The following is a 16,149-nucleotide window of genomic DNA, read 5'->3' as shown; positions in this document are numbered from 1 at the left end:
ACAGTCTGGCATTGTTTGTTTTACCAGCAATTTGGAACCTTCTGCACTCTTAAAATATTGGCAAGAAAATATTTAACTGTTAACTGTTTTGTGGCAAGCATGAGTGTGATGTCTTGGGTAGGAGGAGCGCTGGAGGAAGCTAAGTTTTATTCAGTCTAGAAATCTCCTTGCATTTGAAAGAGGCGTGGAAAGTACAAAATCTTGCAGTATACATGAAATATGTGAAGGCTAAATCTGAAATGTCCACACTTACAAATGCAAAGTTCAAATATAACAAGCTCAGCAGAAGGGGTATTGACCAACTTGACAATATGTTTAGAGATGGAATGGGCTACATTTGGGCTTGATGATAAAGTATGATCTATTATTACAGGAAAGAACCACAGCAGGCCTCAGGCTCACACTTTTCCTCTCTTCTTCCAGTGTAGCCACAAGGAGGAGAGCAAACATTTTGCTTCCTTTTTGGGGATTACATTTGAACCATAAACTGGTCAATCTTAACTATGGTTTGTTCAAAACAAGCCAGCACCATAACCCAAGGATTGAATCTGGCGTGTTTCAGCAGATGGTAGTTTCTCTGGCTTTGCATGTAATGGTGAGCTGAAGTGAAGCAGAGGCTTCCAATCTTCTCATGGCTGTGCCAGAGGCGGAGGGGAGACCCCACGGCTTGCTTTAGCTTGTTCTTGTAATGATGAGCCATACTATATCATTATGCCCGAATGTAACCAAAGTGTCCCTTTTAGATACCCTTCTTTGTCTTTGTACAGCAAGAAACAAACACGGTTCTAAATAAATACCATTGAATTCCTTAGGCTGAGAGGCTAGGAGCACTTCCTAGGCTCCAGTTCTGTACACGTTTACCGGGAGTAAGTCCTGTTGAACTCACTGGAACTTACTTCTGAGCAGACATGCCTGCGATTGCTCTGTGCGTCTTTCAGAAGTAGCTCTGAAAAGTAGATTTATGTGGCCTTATGCAGGTATGCTCTAACAAGTTCTACATCTAGGAAATAGAAACCCAAATGCACAGTTACAAGATGAGGGATACTTGGCTCAGCAATACTACAAACAAGAAGGATCTTCGAATTGTTGTAGATCACAAGCTGAATATGAGCCAAGAGTGTGATGTAGCTGCAAAAAAAGCAAATGCTATTTGGGGCTGCATTAATCGAAGTATAGCTTCCAAATCATGTGAGGTACTGGTTCCTCTCTATTCAGCCCTGGTTAGTTCTCATCTAGAGTATTGCGTCCAGTTCTGGGCACCACAATTCAAGAAGGATACAGACATGCTGGAGCATGTTCAGAGGAGGGCAATCAGGATGATCAGGAGTCTGGAAACAAAGCCCTATGAAGAGAGACTGAAAGAACTGGGCATGTTTAGCCTGGAGAAGAGAAGATTGAGGGGAGACATGATAGCACTCTTCAAATACTTAAAAGGTTGTCACACAGAGGAGGGCCAGGATCTCTTCTCGATCCTCCCAGAGTGCAGGACACGGAATAACGGGCTCAAGTTACAGGAAGTCAGATTCCGGCTGGACATCAGGAAAAACGTCCTGATGGTTAGAACAGTACGACAATGGAATCAGTTACTTAGGGAGGTTGTGGGCTCTCCCACATTAGAGGCCTTCAAGAGGCAACTGGACAACCATCTGTCAGGTATGCTTTAAGGTGGATTCCTGCATTGAGAAGGGGGTTGGACTCGATGGCCTTATAGGCCCCTTCCAACTCTACTATTCTATGATTCTATGATTGCTATAAGGTTTATGGATGTAACTTTTAATCTACACCCCTCAGTGAACTTCTGGAGATCCCAGAGTTCTCAGTGTTGTTGCTTGCTTCTCGTAAGGAGCTACCTTGAATGGATCAAAACAGGTGTTAAAGTATTGCTAGTCTAAGGTTTGTTCCTGAGAAAGGCGTGAAGGAGATTAACTTGCAGAAGAAATCCAGTGGGTATTAGTAGTGTTAGGACTGAGTAGCAATTTAAAATTCTCTAGTACCTTTGACACTTGAGACAGGCTTGTAGTCAGTGAAGTCATCACTGCTGAAAGCCAGGTGTTGAGATTTGCCAGTGCTGGGAAGATAGGATTGAGAAGAGCATGTTTCTAAAGAGCCCTTCTTTAAGTTTATTCACTTATTTTAAGGAGATGGTGTTTCCTCCATATACTGCGATAACCCTCTTAAAAACGTGATGTTATCCAGGATACTGCCCCCCCTTTCAATGCAAGAGTCATATTTTTATTTATTGCCATGTTTGTTTGGCTTTGTTATCTCCTTATTAATCTCTTTCTTAAATCTGCTGCCTTTTGCTTTTATATGGTGAGCTGCTCCCCTTGGGATGCAAAATCCAAGACTAGTCTCTGTAAGGGCGCTGTTTATTTTCTTTGCCCCCTTGCAATTGCCTGCTGTAACATTTGTAGTATGTGTTAAGTAATCCTTAAGGTAACATTTTTATTATGTCATAAAAAGTGCATGGCAAATATATTATAACTCATGGAATTTGTTTGTTTTAAAAATGGAAGGATAATTTATTGAGTGTGTTACATGAGAGCTGCTCTCCCTTATTAGAGTATAGAAATGCTGCTTATTTAGAGAGTATGTTCTATTGAGAAAAGCCATGGTCTCTGACATGCCTAGCAAGAGCAAGCTTGGTTGGCTAAAAGTGACATCATAGTTTATGTACTCAATAAAAATTTAATTAAGTCATTACAGAGGTTGCAGTCATCATTTAACCCTGTGATTTCTTCTGTTTAGCACTTTTTCATTAAACATTCAGTAATAGCTCAGTGACCAAACCTTGATGGCCTATAAAATAAATGCATGAATTTTAATAGTTTATATAAATGGAAAAATATGAGTAACTGACATAAAAGAACTTTTTCCTTGTGGTTTCACTGTATGCATGTATTAAAAAAAATAAAGTTATGAAGGATAGCAGTTTAATGGAAGACTATATATAAGCCATAGGTTTGATACTATGACACGAACTAATTAGCTGTTTGAGGGGGAAATTATTACAAGGCGGTAACCTCAGGGCTATATGCATATTAATAGGGCTTTGGTGACATCACTGATTAAGCAGTACTGGTCTGTTTTTATCAAAGTGCTCAGATTTGTGTATGGCGTTATTCATGGCTTTCCTTTGTGGGTCAGATTCTGCAACTTTGATGGGGCCAGCATGAATCATGATCTCTAGAGACTAAACGTTCAGATTTATTTGTCTGCTATTTGTCTGTCAGTCTCTGAAGAGAGTCCTGCTCACCATCCTTTCCAATCCAATGTGATACCATCCAGATGTTTTGGACTTCAACTCCCATCAGCCCCAGCCAGCATGGCCAATGGGGAAGGCTGACCTATAGTGTCACAGTGTAACCTAGGTTTGACATTCAGTATGGGATTCCTGTGCCAAAGTAACATAAATATACTCAGTATGGGCCTGCCACTGGGGAGTAGGAGCCATATACTGGATGAGCGACTTCCCTTGTTACTTCTGTGTTTAAAAGTATTATGTACTGCCCACGCATTGAAAAAGTATGCAGAATTTGGTGTTTGGTGTTTGATGCATTCCCTCTCTTCCTATATGTGTCAAGATTGTCATTGATGTGTAATTTTTAGGTTCAGAATTTCTGTTCCCACAAAGCCCTGGCCAACAAGTGCTGTTGTTCTATTTCATCTAGAAGTGGGTTGGATAGGCAAGAGACTTCAGCTTTCTGAAGCTGCTTTCACCTCTAATTTCCTCAGTGCTACCACTGACTCAGAGTTCGTACTGCTGATTTCTTTTTCAGATTAATTCTGTTGCTCGGAAAGAAGCTTTGAGAAGCATGACAGAAATTTTCTATGCAGCTATTTTTGGATATGATGAGGTAATTCTAACCTATGTTTAGTAGAGAAAATAAACAAATGTGTATGTATGTGTGGGGGCTACTATGACTAAAAAAAAACAAGCCTCATTTCTGTGCCAAATACATTGAGTTTTGCAAACTATGGGTATGTTTACATGAGGGCTTAATTAGTGAACAGGGGATCCCGGGGGCAGGGAGGGATGTTCCCTCCCTTTCCCCAGGATAACCGGGACGGCTTTAATCCTGACTTTTCTTGCGGTCTCGGGGTCGTCCCGAGATCGCGGGACATATGGGCAGCTGCCCCGGTTTCATCCCGGCTCCTCACGAATAAATACAAAGAGCCCGGACCTGGGCATGGAGCTATTCAGGAGCTCCGTGCCCATCGGGGGTGGGAGGGGGGAGCGGGATCTTTTTTTAAAAAATACACTTACCTTTTTGATGGAGCACTCATGCGCCCATCTTCAATAGGAAAAAAAAAACCAAAATGGCGGGCGCAACGTCCTTCCTCCTGGGTTGTTGCACACTGCGTGTGGACTGAGGGGGAGGATCTCGCGATCACCATATCATGAGATCCTCCCCCTCCCCTCCCTAGGTCTAGACATGCCCTATGTCTTAGATTATCCCAGTGATGTATATCTAGATATAGATATATATCTTGCCTGGTGTATTCCGCTTCTGGTCATGGTGAGGAGGAGCATGAAGCTTGGGAGTGTGGTGTAGCTGTAAGACCTTACACCCATAGCACGTTGCATGTTTGCAGAGAACCGGATGCTACATTTTTCATATGTGACCTGAGTCTGGATTGGGGGTTTGTACATAGCAGATTGGCACAACCTTTTTATTGTTATTTTTATTGTTGTTGTTTTAACACAGAGTCCCGAATCCTCACTCCTCAGGCTACTGAATCATGTACTCAGACTGATTTTATTTATTTATTTATTTATTTATTTCATTTTTATACCACCCAATAGCTGAAGCTCTCTGGGTAGTTCACAAAAATTAAAACCATTAAGAACATAATAAAACATCCAACAATCTAAAAACCCAAATCCAAAGTACAATATAAAAAGCACAACCAGGATGAAACCACACAGCAGAAATTGATATAGGATTAAAACACAGAATTAAAACAGCAAAGTTTAAATTTAGGTGTTAAAATACTGAGAAAATAAAAAGGTCTTCAGCTGGCGATGAAAAGAATACCTGGGGAGCTCATTCCACAGCCGGGGTGCCACAACAGAGAAAACCCTCCTCCTAGTAGTTTAAAACTTTACCAGGGATTAGTCATATAATTTCAGTCCAATCTAAAGGGGATAGAAATTTGCTTTCCTCCCCTGAAAATATCTTCTAGGATGCATTGTCTTCAAATAAATGGTAGATGGGAATGGACATTCCTCTTTGAATGTCGCAACTTGCCACGGGTTTGAGCCTGTATTAGTACACGACTACACTCTAGAGGGAATGTTAAGTCTTAAACTGCTTCCTGTTTAGTGCTTTTGGAACCCCCATTTGCTGTTTTCCTTGCTCCATTTTAGGGAATTTTATCAGATGATCATGTGCTTGCAGCAGCCATCTGGAGAAATCTGTTCAATAGTAACTGTGATGATCCAAGGCAGCTGGAAATAATGGTGGAATATGTGCGCAAACAGGTGAGCAACAGTTTGGAATGTGTGATGCTCTCACTGCTTTTCAAATAATGTCAGTGTTTGGTGTACCTGCCCCTCAAAGAGTGCTGTGGGGTGGAGACCCTCCCCCACTGCCACTGCTCAAGTCCCTTTGATGCCCTTAGCCATGGGCCAGTCATATTTCCTCAGCCTAACTTAACTCACAGGGCTATTGGGATGAAATAGGGAAAATTTCATGTTCTTGGAAGAAGGGTAATAGGCAAAGGAATGCATTTTATGACATTTATCAATTGTTTTTCAACTCGTCAGCATAGACGTATATGGAAATATGTTCGCTAATTAAACTCCCAGTGTCATCCACAGTCTTGAGAGATGAGGTGCTAGTATTCTTCTGGCCAAAGCCAAAAATCCCAGCTTCAGAAGTTGTTTGAAATGCACGCCCATTGCCATCCTATAAATAACCAAAAAAGATAATATAATATTGCTGGGAAAAGCATGTCCAAAATACAAGTCTGGTCTCTTCCCTCTGGTCATTCTGTCTCCTATACCGATTGTGCTTTCAATCCGTTTCCATACGTCTCCTTTGTATTTAATATTCTTGGCTTCACACATCTTTGGGAGTTAGAGAAGGGCTAACCGCATTTTAGACCACTATTTCAGACAAAATGGGCAGAAATTTAAATTCAGAAAGGTGCTGGGACAAATGCCTTAACCATTGGACCATCCATTTGGGTTAGAGAGTTTCTTTCTAGAGGTTTATCTATTTGCTCCCAGCACCAGAAATAGAATCAAAATTTTAAAGTGTTTGAATGCATAGTCCTTTCTTAGAGGAACCCAAGTCCTGAGTTTCATCTTGATCTTTGACTTGCCTCTAGAGATGGCCACCTGTTACAGATTAAACAGCCACCTAGATTGTGAAAGCGTCTTGGCTGAAGACTTATTGATGTAATATAAAATCCTGTTAAATTCAGACTATTCTTCTCACTCACCCAGTCCGTTCACAGACTTTTAAGAGTGTGCAGAAAAAATCCATGTCTTAGGCCACAGCCCCAAACACTAGGAGAATTAGTCCCATTGAACTCAGCGGTATTTACTTTTGGGTAAACATGAATAGGATTGTGCTATCAGTCAATAATAATAATAATAATAATAATAATAATAATAATAATAATATATTTATTTATTTGTTACACAAATACAACACAATTAAAGCAACATAAAATACATAAAACTAATTCAAACATTAAAACATAATGCATAAGGAAGCTGTAAGAAGCTGTAAAGAAGCCAAAGAGCTGTACATAGATCTTTTGCTTACCTGCTTTGGAATTTTGGCTCCTCTCTTGGCTTAACTTGGCTTAACTCAGTTCAGCTTTTAAGCCTACTCTTCTTTGCTGCGAAGAGCTGCTGTTCTGACCAGTGGGACCCCTCCCAGTCTTCGTCTGAAGGAGTGTGAAGCCTGGAGTGGCCCTTTGGGTTTTACTCAGCTGCTACTTCTGTGAAAGGTGTTGTCCTGCTTGCTGACTCCCTGGCGTTATCTCAGTGTTACTTCAGCTTGTGCGGAACTCTTGGGAAACTTCCTGAAAACTTTACACAGCTGATTGGATTCTTGTCTCCGTTGTTCTTCGGTGGATCTCTCTATTTTCGCTTCATTCTGCACCGTGCTGGTTTTCCAGTCAAGGCGTGATTCAGAGTGGAGTGTGCTGAAGTGACGGTGCCTTAAAGACTTGGACATTTTTTACGTGACAGCTTTTTGTTTTTCTCATTAGTGGATGTTGCACATCCCTTGAATCTGATTGTGCTGTATTTGACATTGCTTCCATTTCCTGATTACTTCTGTGTGGTGCAGATTGGTGTCTGCTCTTATTTATTTACTCTTGGTTGCTTGCTATTTATAGCTCTTGTGGTCGCTTGCCATTTACCGATTTATGGTTGTTTGCTATTTATAGTTCTATGTTATTGTTCTGCGACAAGACGCAGCTGGTCGCGGTTGGGCCAGCCCTGGTTGCCTTGTCTTATCTCTCTGGAACTTATCATTTTATTTTTTCTATTCTTCAATCTTTTATTCTTATCTTTTCTATTCTCTTTCTTATGGCACCTTCTTCTTTTGCCTCTTCTAATCTAGTCCCAATCTGATGTCTTCCTTCTTCTCAGTTACCCTTTTCCTGTTCTTTATGGAACTGTCAATCTATTGCTCCCAAGGCTGTTGCCATTCAAGATCTATTTCTCTCGCAATCCTTGCATTTTCTTGCTCTTACTGAAACCTGGCTCCCTGCCCGTGATACTGCTATTACTGCTGCCCTCTCCTTCGGAGGACTCTCCTTCTCTCACACTAGTTGTTCTGAGGGGCGTGGGGGCGGCATGGGTCTTCTATTGTCCAGTTTATGCCGGTTTCAGCCTCTTTCTGCTCCTCCTTCTCCCTGCTATTCCTCTTTTGAAGTTCATTTGGTGAGACTTTTCACTCCATTACGGTTGCGAGTTGCAGTTATCTATCGTCCTCCTGGTCCATCGTCAAAATTTATCTCTGACTTTGACTCTTGGTTAACCTTTTTTCTTTCTGATAATTCTCCTACCCTCATCCTGGGTGATTTTAACATCCACATCGATGATACTAATGACCCAATAGCTTTACGATTTCTTTCTTTATCTTCTTCCTTTGGTCTTAAGCTCTGGTCTGACCTTCCCACACATTCTCTTGGGCACTGTTTGGATCTCGTCTTTTCTAAGAATTGTTCTATTTCTGAATTTTCTGCTGTTGAGTTTCCATTATCAGATCATCATTTAGTTTCTTTTGCTCTCACTCATAATCCTCCTCTCTTACTTTCTGTTCTTCGATCTTGCTGAGATCTGCAATCTATAAATTACGATGCTCACTCTCCCCACGGCCTGAGTTCAATCCCAGCAGAAGCTGGTTTCAGGCAGCCAGCTCGGGTCGACTCAACCTTCCATCCTCCCGAGGTCGGTAAAATGAGTACCCAGTTAGCTGGGGGAAAGGTAATAACGGCCGGGGAAGGCAACGGCAAACCACTCCGCTATAAGGCTTGCCAAGCAAACGTCAGCAAAACCTGGCGTCCCTCCAAGAGTCACGAGAGGTTCCTTTCCTTCCCTTCTCAATCCTTGTCTTCTTTTTCTTCTGTTATTTCTATCCCTTCTGTGGACTTAGCCGTGTCCACTTTCAATTCTTCTTTGTCTGCTTCCCTTGATGAGTTTGCCCCATCTGTGACACGGATGGTTCATCCGTCACAACCACAACCGTGGCTTACTTCCTCTATTCGCTATCTCCACTCCTGTTCCTGGGCAGTGGAACGCCTTTGGCGTAAGTCCAGGGATTGGGCAGATTTTGTTCATTATAAATTTGTTCTCTCATCCTTTTCTGCTGCTATCTCATTGGCTAAACAACAGTATTTTTCTCTCCTTATTCAGTCTCAAGCCAAGCGCCCTCGGCAGCTTTTTACATCATTTGACGCCCTTCTGAACCCAGCCCACCCTCCATTCCTCTCTCCTTGTCTGCTCAGGATTTTGCTACTTTCTTCAACAACAAAATCCAAACAATTCGCTCTGAGCTCGCTATTACTATCTCTCCTCCAACGTTCACTACTCAACTTCCAGTTCCCCCTGTAATTTTCTCTGCATTTCCTCTGATTGCTGCCGATGAACTTACTAGTATAATGCATTCTTTGAAGCCCTCCACCTGCCCTCTTGATCCTATTCCTTCTCGCATCTTTATCAATCTTACGTCTACCATTCTTCCCTCCCTACTCCACATTATTAACACTTCTTTTTCTGGCACATATCCTTCTGCCTTTAAGTATGCTTCAGTCTCCCCCATTCTAAAAAAATCCTCTCTCGATATGTTTTCTCTTGCCCTATTTCTCTTCTGCCATTGTGTCAAATGTGTCTTCATTTTCCTTCTAGTTCCTCAGCCTTGGATCCTTTTCAGTCTGGCTTCCGTCCTCTGCATTCTACTGAGACAGCTCTTACTAAGATTACCAATGATCTTCTTATTGCCAAATCTAAAGGCCTGTTTTCAGTTCTTTTGGATCTTACTGCAGCCTTTGATACGGTTGATCATGACCTCCCATTGGCTACCCTTTGTGACCTTGGATTCCGCGAATCTGTCTATGACTGGTTTGCCTCCTATCTCGCAGGTCGCTCATTTAGCGTGTGTGCTAATGGCCACTCGTCTTCTTCTTTTCCCCTTCAAGTTGGGGTGCCACAGGGCTCAGTACTTGGCCCTTTGTTGTTCTCTTTATGCATGTTATCGTTAGGTAATCTTGTTCATTCTCATAGCCTCCAATATCACCTGTATGCAGATGATACACAATTGTATCTCTCTTCTCCTGAACTTTCTTCTGACGTTCAGGCTAGGATCTCAGCCTGTTTGTCTGATATCTCAGCCTGGATGCTTCAGCGTCGCTTAAAACTAAACATGGCGAAAACAGTTTTGCTTGTCTTCCCTCCCAAACCGTCCCCTCGCTCTTCATTCTTTGTTACTGTTAATAATGTCACACTTTATCTGGTGGAAGAAGCTCGTAGTCTTGGCTTCATATTTGATTCTTCACTTTCTTTCTCCTTACATATCAAGGCTGTAGCCAAGTCCTGCCATTTTTTCCTATATAACATTGCTAGGATCCGTCCGTTCTTATCTGAGTCTTCTGCTAAGACCCTTGTCCATGCTTTAGTTATCTCCCGTTTGGACTTTTGTAATCTTCTTTTGACTGGTCGTCCTTATGCTCGTCTCTCCTCTTTGGTCTCTCTTCACCATTCTGCAGCCAAGATTATTTTCTTGGCTCATCATTTTGACCATGTTTCTCCTTTGTTGAAATCTCTTCATTGGCTTCCGATCCCATATAGAATTCAGTATAAGTTTCTTTTGCTGACATTCAAAGCGTGCCATGGTCTTGCACCTTCTTATCTTTCCTCTCTCATTTCACTCTACCATCCCCCTCGTACCCTCCGTTCTTCAAATGTTATGTTGCTCTCCCACCCAAGAGTCTCTCTCTCTCTTGCCCAGCTTCACTCATTCTCTCTGGCTGCCCCATTTGCTTGGAATGCTCTTCCAGAGCAACTACATACCACGAGTTCCATTGTAGACTTTAAAACGTGTTTGAAAACTCATTTGTTTTCAATAGCTTTTGGTATTTTAGCTTGATTTACTGTTCTTATTACTATGATTATTGTCTTATTTCTGTTTTGTGAACCCCTTTCCCCCTTCATATGTTTTCATGTGATTTTAGGTTGTAAGCCTCTAGGCAGGGTATCGCTGTTTTATTTGTATATTTTGTACAGCACCAAGTACATTGTTGGTGCTATATAAATAAATAAATAAATAATAATAATAATAATAATAATAATAATAATAATAAAAAACCAACAACCAGTGCATCATTAAAAGCAGCACACCATTCAAAAAGTCATTTTAAAATTCAGCTGGGTAGGCCTGCCAGAAGTAGGCCTGTCTTTATGGCTTTCTTAAATTCTGGAAGACTGTTAAGTTGACGAATCTCTCCCGGCAAGCCATTCCACAAACTGGGAGCAGCAGAAGAAAAGGTCCTCTGGGTAATAGTTGTCAGCCTTGTTTTTGTTGGCTGGAGTAAATTCTTCCCAGAGAACCTGAGTGTGTGGGGCAGATTATACGAGAGAAGGCGATCCCGCAGGTAGCCTGGACCCAAACCATGTAGGGCTTTAAAGGTGATAACCAACACTTTATACTTCGCCCGGAACTGAAATCTGTATATGTTGCATCAGAACCAGGGGTAAACAACTGGAAATCTGCTCATGTCATTAGGCTTTCCTAGCTGCTCTCCCCCAAAGCTGCTGCTAAGGCTCAGAGGACCCTCTGGAATGGTGTTTGGGGCATGGCAGGGTTGGGGGCTGCAGCATGGCAGGGAAATTGGGAGAACTCGGTAGGGTGGCCTTGGTAGGCAGAAGTGTCTTTCTACTCATACAAGACGTAAGAACATAAGAGCCTTACTGGATCACACCAAGGTTCCATCTAGTCCAACACTCTGTTCACACAGTGGCCAACTAGCTGTCAACCAGGGAATCACAACCAGGACATGAGCGCAAGAGCATATTCACAGACCGCCCATGTTCTCTGCAGCTGGTGTACATAGGTTTCTGCATCTGGTACTGGAGGTAATACATAGCCATCAGATTAGTAGTCATTGATAGCCTTTTTCCCCAGGGATTTATCTAACCCCCCTTCTAAAGCCATCCAAATTGGCAGCCATTACTACATCTTGTGGTAGTGAATTCCATAGCTTAACTATGCACTGTGTGAAGAAGTACCTCCTTTAATCTGTCCTGAATCTCCAACCCAATTTGCTTCATGGGATGCCTCCTGGTTCTCCCTATCCACATGTCTCCCAATCCACATTCTCCACACCATGTGGGGATCTGTGGATGTGGACATCTCTGGGTCCAAGCCATTGTATAGGCAAATTGTTTTTGATCAAAGGAAGAGAGGCACACATAGAATCATAGAATAGCAGAGTTGGAAGGGGCCTACAAGGCCATCGAGTCCAACCCCCTGCTCAATGCAGGAATCCACCCTAAAGCATCCCTGACAGATGGTTGTCCAGCTGCCTCTTGAATGCCTCTAGTGTGGGAGCGCCCACAACCTCCCTAGGTAACTGATTCCACCGTCGCACTGCTCTAACAGTTAGGAAGTTTTTCCTGATGTCCAGCCGGAATCTGGCTTCCTTTAACTTGAGCCCGTTATTCCGTGTCCTGCACTCTGGGAGGATCGAGAAGAGATCCTGGCCCTCCTCTGTGTGACAACCTTTTAAGTATTTGAAGACTGCTATCATGTCTCCCCTCAATCTTCTCTTCTCCAGGCTAAACATGCCCAGTTCTTTCAGTCTCTCTTCATAGGGCTTTGTTTCTAGACCTCTGATTATCCTGGTTGCCCTCTTCTGAACACGCTCCACATATTGATATCCCTCTGATGATGTCGTAAATTAACATTGTTTTGTAGGCAAGAGGACAAGGGGCCTATTTGCTCGTTGCAGGCCAAAATTCAATCTTTTTTGCTTCTAGATTGGAGTACAGCTTGATCTCAAATAGGTACTGGTTCGACATTGCCCTTCATTCATTCATTCACTCATTCATTTAAAACATTTATATCCCATCCTATATCAATAAGATCTCAGGCGGCGTACAGATAAAAGCATACAGTATAAAAACAGTAAATATACACAGCTAAAAACAAATTAAACCATAAACCAAGTTAAAACAATATATAGTTTATAAACAGTAAAACTATTATATGGCTTTCTTTGTTTTTTAAGTGTCTGGTTTAGCTATTAACTTCCCTCTTTGTTTCCATATAACATGAAACGACATGAGATTCCAAATATCTCCACTCTGCTTCCTTGGTGGTTGCACCAGACTTCTGATTAGGGGAATCATCTTTTGCAACCAATCTCTTAAATGACTTGCATTATTCTTTTGTGAATGTCAGGTGCAGCACCTGGACGCTATGCTTGGAGAAGACCTGCTGCTATCTGGTGAAGTGACTTGGCGCCCCCTTGTGGAAACTAATGCCCAGAGCATTGTGAAGCCTGCTTCCCCAACATATAATGATGAAGGACTCTGAAATCTTCAGCAGCCAGCTTGAAAACATTTGCTGCGGACTATGTGTTATCCCTGTATGTGGAACAATTCCTGGAAGTGGGACTTGACTAATACCATGGGGCTCCCAAGTGAGAAAAGAATAAATGCTGTATTTGCTGTTTGAAAGAGTGATTAAAAACTTCCCTCTTTTGTAATTAACCTCCCACCCTTAGTAAACCTGAACATGCTATTTTTAATATTATATTCATAGTGAAATGCTGCTAATTCATTTGAGGCAGATGTCTCCAATCTGGAACCCTTCAGAGTTGCTGCAACTACAGTTTCTATTATCCCTGCCAGCACATCGACAGTTTGCTGGCTGGTAGTTATGATCCCCACACCTCTGGGGAGCACCAGATTGGGGAAGCTGATTTGAAGAATCCCTCACAGTTACATTATCCAGTAGTCACAGCATGCTTTTGAGAGCAAAACAGTTTACCAAAGTGACAAGCAAGCTGCCTTTTGTCTAGCAAGAGGGAATCAGCTGTTCAAATGTTAGGATTCTCTCTTCTGTGAAGCTGGTAACTACAAGCATGGAAGTGCGCAAAGTCTTCCTGTACAAGTATTGGGTGTCTCAGGGCAAATGAGATATTGGAATTGCAAAGCTTGAATAATGGTTGAGGTTCCTAAAAAGCCTGCCAGCAATTTCCCATCTCAGGTCAGGTTGTAGCTTGATACAAATGGTGAGGGACAGTTTCCTTGCTAGCCTTTGCAGCACAGGAACAGACAGTGTTTGTTAATAACCCCGTAGGAGGCAGACATTTGAGAGCCCAAATATATATATATATATATATATATATATATATATATATATATATATAGTTGCATTTAACTTTGTTTTTTAAAAATGCAGATAGCATCAGCTGGGAGGGGCTGCTAATTATTGGATCACAGCAGGTGTGGAGAGGGAACATTTTCTTCTCCTGCTGTGTGGTCCTGAGAAAAACTCATTTTCTGAAGCTGGCATAGTTGCTTTTGGGTGGGGGGCGTGTGGAAATCCCACAGGGTTGTTAATGGGGGATTTTCTTCCAATGCAAATTGCAACTTCAGAGGAAGGACATTCCTCAGGTCACAGCAGGGGAGGAAAGGGTTACATTGGTGCAATCCCAATAATTATCCACCTTCATCTCAGTTGGAGGTAGTTGCATTTTTTAAATGCCTCCACACTAAATGCAACACCCATTTAATGATCATGGTCTAGTTTGGGCCGGAGGCTGGGCCTAGAAACCAGTTCTCAGCCTACCATTGCTTTCTTCCTACTATGCTCTGAAACCTTTGCAGTATGAACAACATTTCCTATTCATGGGTTTGTTTTGCTCAGGCCATCTCCCTTCAAAATAATGGCTCAGGATCCTGTGTGACTAACAAAATGACCAAGTGATGTTTTTTCTCTCTTGCTTTATTAAATGGCACCTTTCCATCAAAACCACCCCCATATGTGTTGCATAAAGGTTAGCACATTATTTCTTTTTAGATGGAGAAGAACCTTCTTCCTCTTTCATGGTCAGAATTGAAGCCTGAGATACAATCATCTTGTTTTCCATACCATGTAACGCCTTTGTTGAACAGTTAGGAGAACAGTTCTCCACATACTTAGGGTTTGATCCTAATAAATGTACTGAAAAACAATGTAGACAAAGGTCTTTCATTTAAGATGGCATTAACCATACAGAAAAATTGGTGGGCCTGCTCAGACAATACACTAAGCCATGGTTAGGCCACCAATCCTTTTGCAGCAAATGGTTAGGGAGTGTGTTTATAGTGTGATTATGTAACCACCATGGTTAGGGTGGTTCAGGTGACACACTAAGCCATAATGTTTAGAGTGTATTTGTCCTTCACTGCCTTGTTTTACCAAAGCTGTGCATGTGTTCCTCTGCTCTTAATAACATCTTCCCAATGAGTTCACAGCATGCTATAGTAGTGGATTTTCTGCATTGGCAGCCATTGGACTAGAGTAGGGGTGGGCAGCAGGTAGATCTCCAGAGTTTTGGACCTCAACTCCCATAAGCCCCTGATAGCATGGCCAATTGTCAGGAATACTGGGAGTTGAAGTCTATACCATAATGGAGATCTACCTTCTGGACTAGATGACCTTTGAAGCCCCCATGGTTCAATCGGTTCTTTTTCCCGGTGGTCATAGAGATTAAAATTAATCTCCAGCACACTAGCCTACTCTTTACTGGGTTCATCCAGGCAAGCGGTGCTGTTAACTATCTGTTACTGATAATCATGTAAGTCGGTGCCACCAAAAATACATTGTCCAGTGCAAAAACCTGTTTCCCTCCCAATGTTTGATTCCAACACCCATCAGCCTCAGCCAGCATGTCCAACAGTCAAGGATTATAAGAGTTGGTGTCAAACAACTTCTGGAGGGACACAGGTTCCCCAACCCTCATTTAGTGCTCTTCATCCTGAGGGGAGAGGGTTGTATGAAAGCTTGTATATTGTTTAAGATGGCATAGACAAGTTTGAACAACTGGCTTCAATAAAAACCCAAAGCTTAATCTCTGATCATTGTCTTGTTTCCCTGTTGGGCTGTTGCATCCATGTACATATCAATGGAGACACCTTCTTAGATGAGATTAACTTTTTTTAATGCAAATTAAATGTGGCTTCATGTCTATCCCATGCTGAGATTCCAAACCCATCATTGGACACACTGGGTGTGTTTCCATGATAATGGAGGCAAAGTCAGACAAGGTGGCTTCCCCCTTCCTCCCTTATTTTCACCTCCCAGCATGTGCTGATCACGAGCTGCCTAAGCAGTATAATTGTCCCTGCAGGTTGTTGTGATGTCTGGACCCAGTGAGGGTGGTTTACAAACCACCCTGAAACTCCAGAGTAAGCCATGTGTAAGCAAACTACCCCACCCACCCTCAAACATCATGACAACCTGCGTTTGGTGAGGGTAATTATGCTAATGAGGCAACTTGCAATTGGCACACACAAGGAGGAAAAATCAATCACCGTGGCTTATTTTTCCTCTGTGATCATGTGAACGCAGTCATTGAATTAAATTTATTGGGGTTTTTAGGAGTATGCATGTGCAAATTCTGTGTCTGTTTGTG

At 42.2% G+C, this 16,149-nt stretch overlaps 1 protein-coding gene across 1 annotated transcript in view; it reads left to right on the top strand.

Annotated features, from left to right (window-relative positions):
* Positions 1 to 15,781, top strand: part of LOC134410957 (ubiquinol-cytochrome-c reductase complex assembly factor 1) — a 55,179-nt gene extending 39,398 nt beyond the window's left edge. The window contains exons 8-10 of the mRNA XM_063144478.1: positions 3,780 to 3,857; positions 5,372 to 5,485; positions 12,927 to 15,781. Coding sequence (XP_063000548.1) covers positions 3,780 to 3,857; positions 5,372 to 5,485; positions 12,927 to 13,061 — 327 coding nt within the window. The 3' untranslated portion in view covers positions 13,062 to 15,781. The remainder of the gene's footprint in view (positions 1 to 3,779; positions 3,858 to 5,371; positions 5,486 to 12,926) is intronic.
* Positions 15,782 to 16,149: the final 368 nt, after the last annotated feature.

This window comes from Elgaria multicarinata, chromosome 1 (genome assembly GCF_023053635.1).
Source record: "Elgaria multicarinata webbii isolate HBS135686 ecotype San Diego chromosome 1, rElgMul1.1.pri, whole genome shotgun sequence".
NCBI lineage: Eukaryota > Metazoa > Chordata > Lepidosauria > Squamata > Anguidae > Elgaria > Elgaria multicarinata.
Note: the sequence above shows the minus strand (reverse complement) of the source record. Positions and strands in the feature narration are given on the sequence as shown.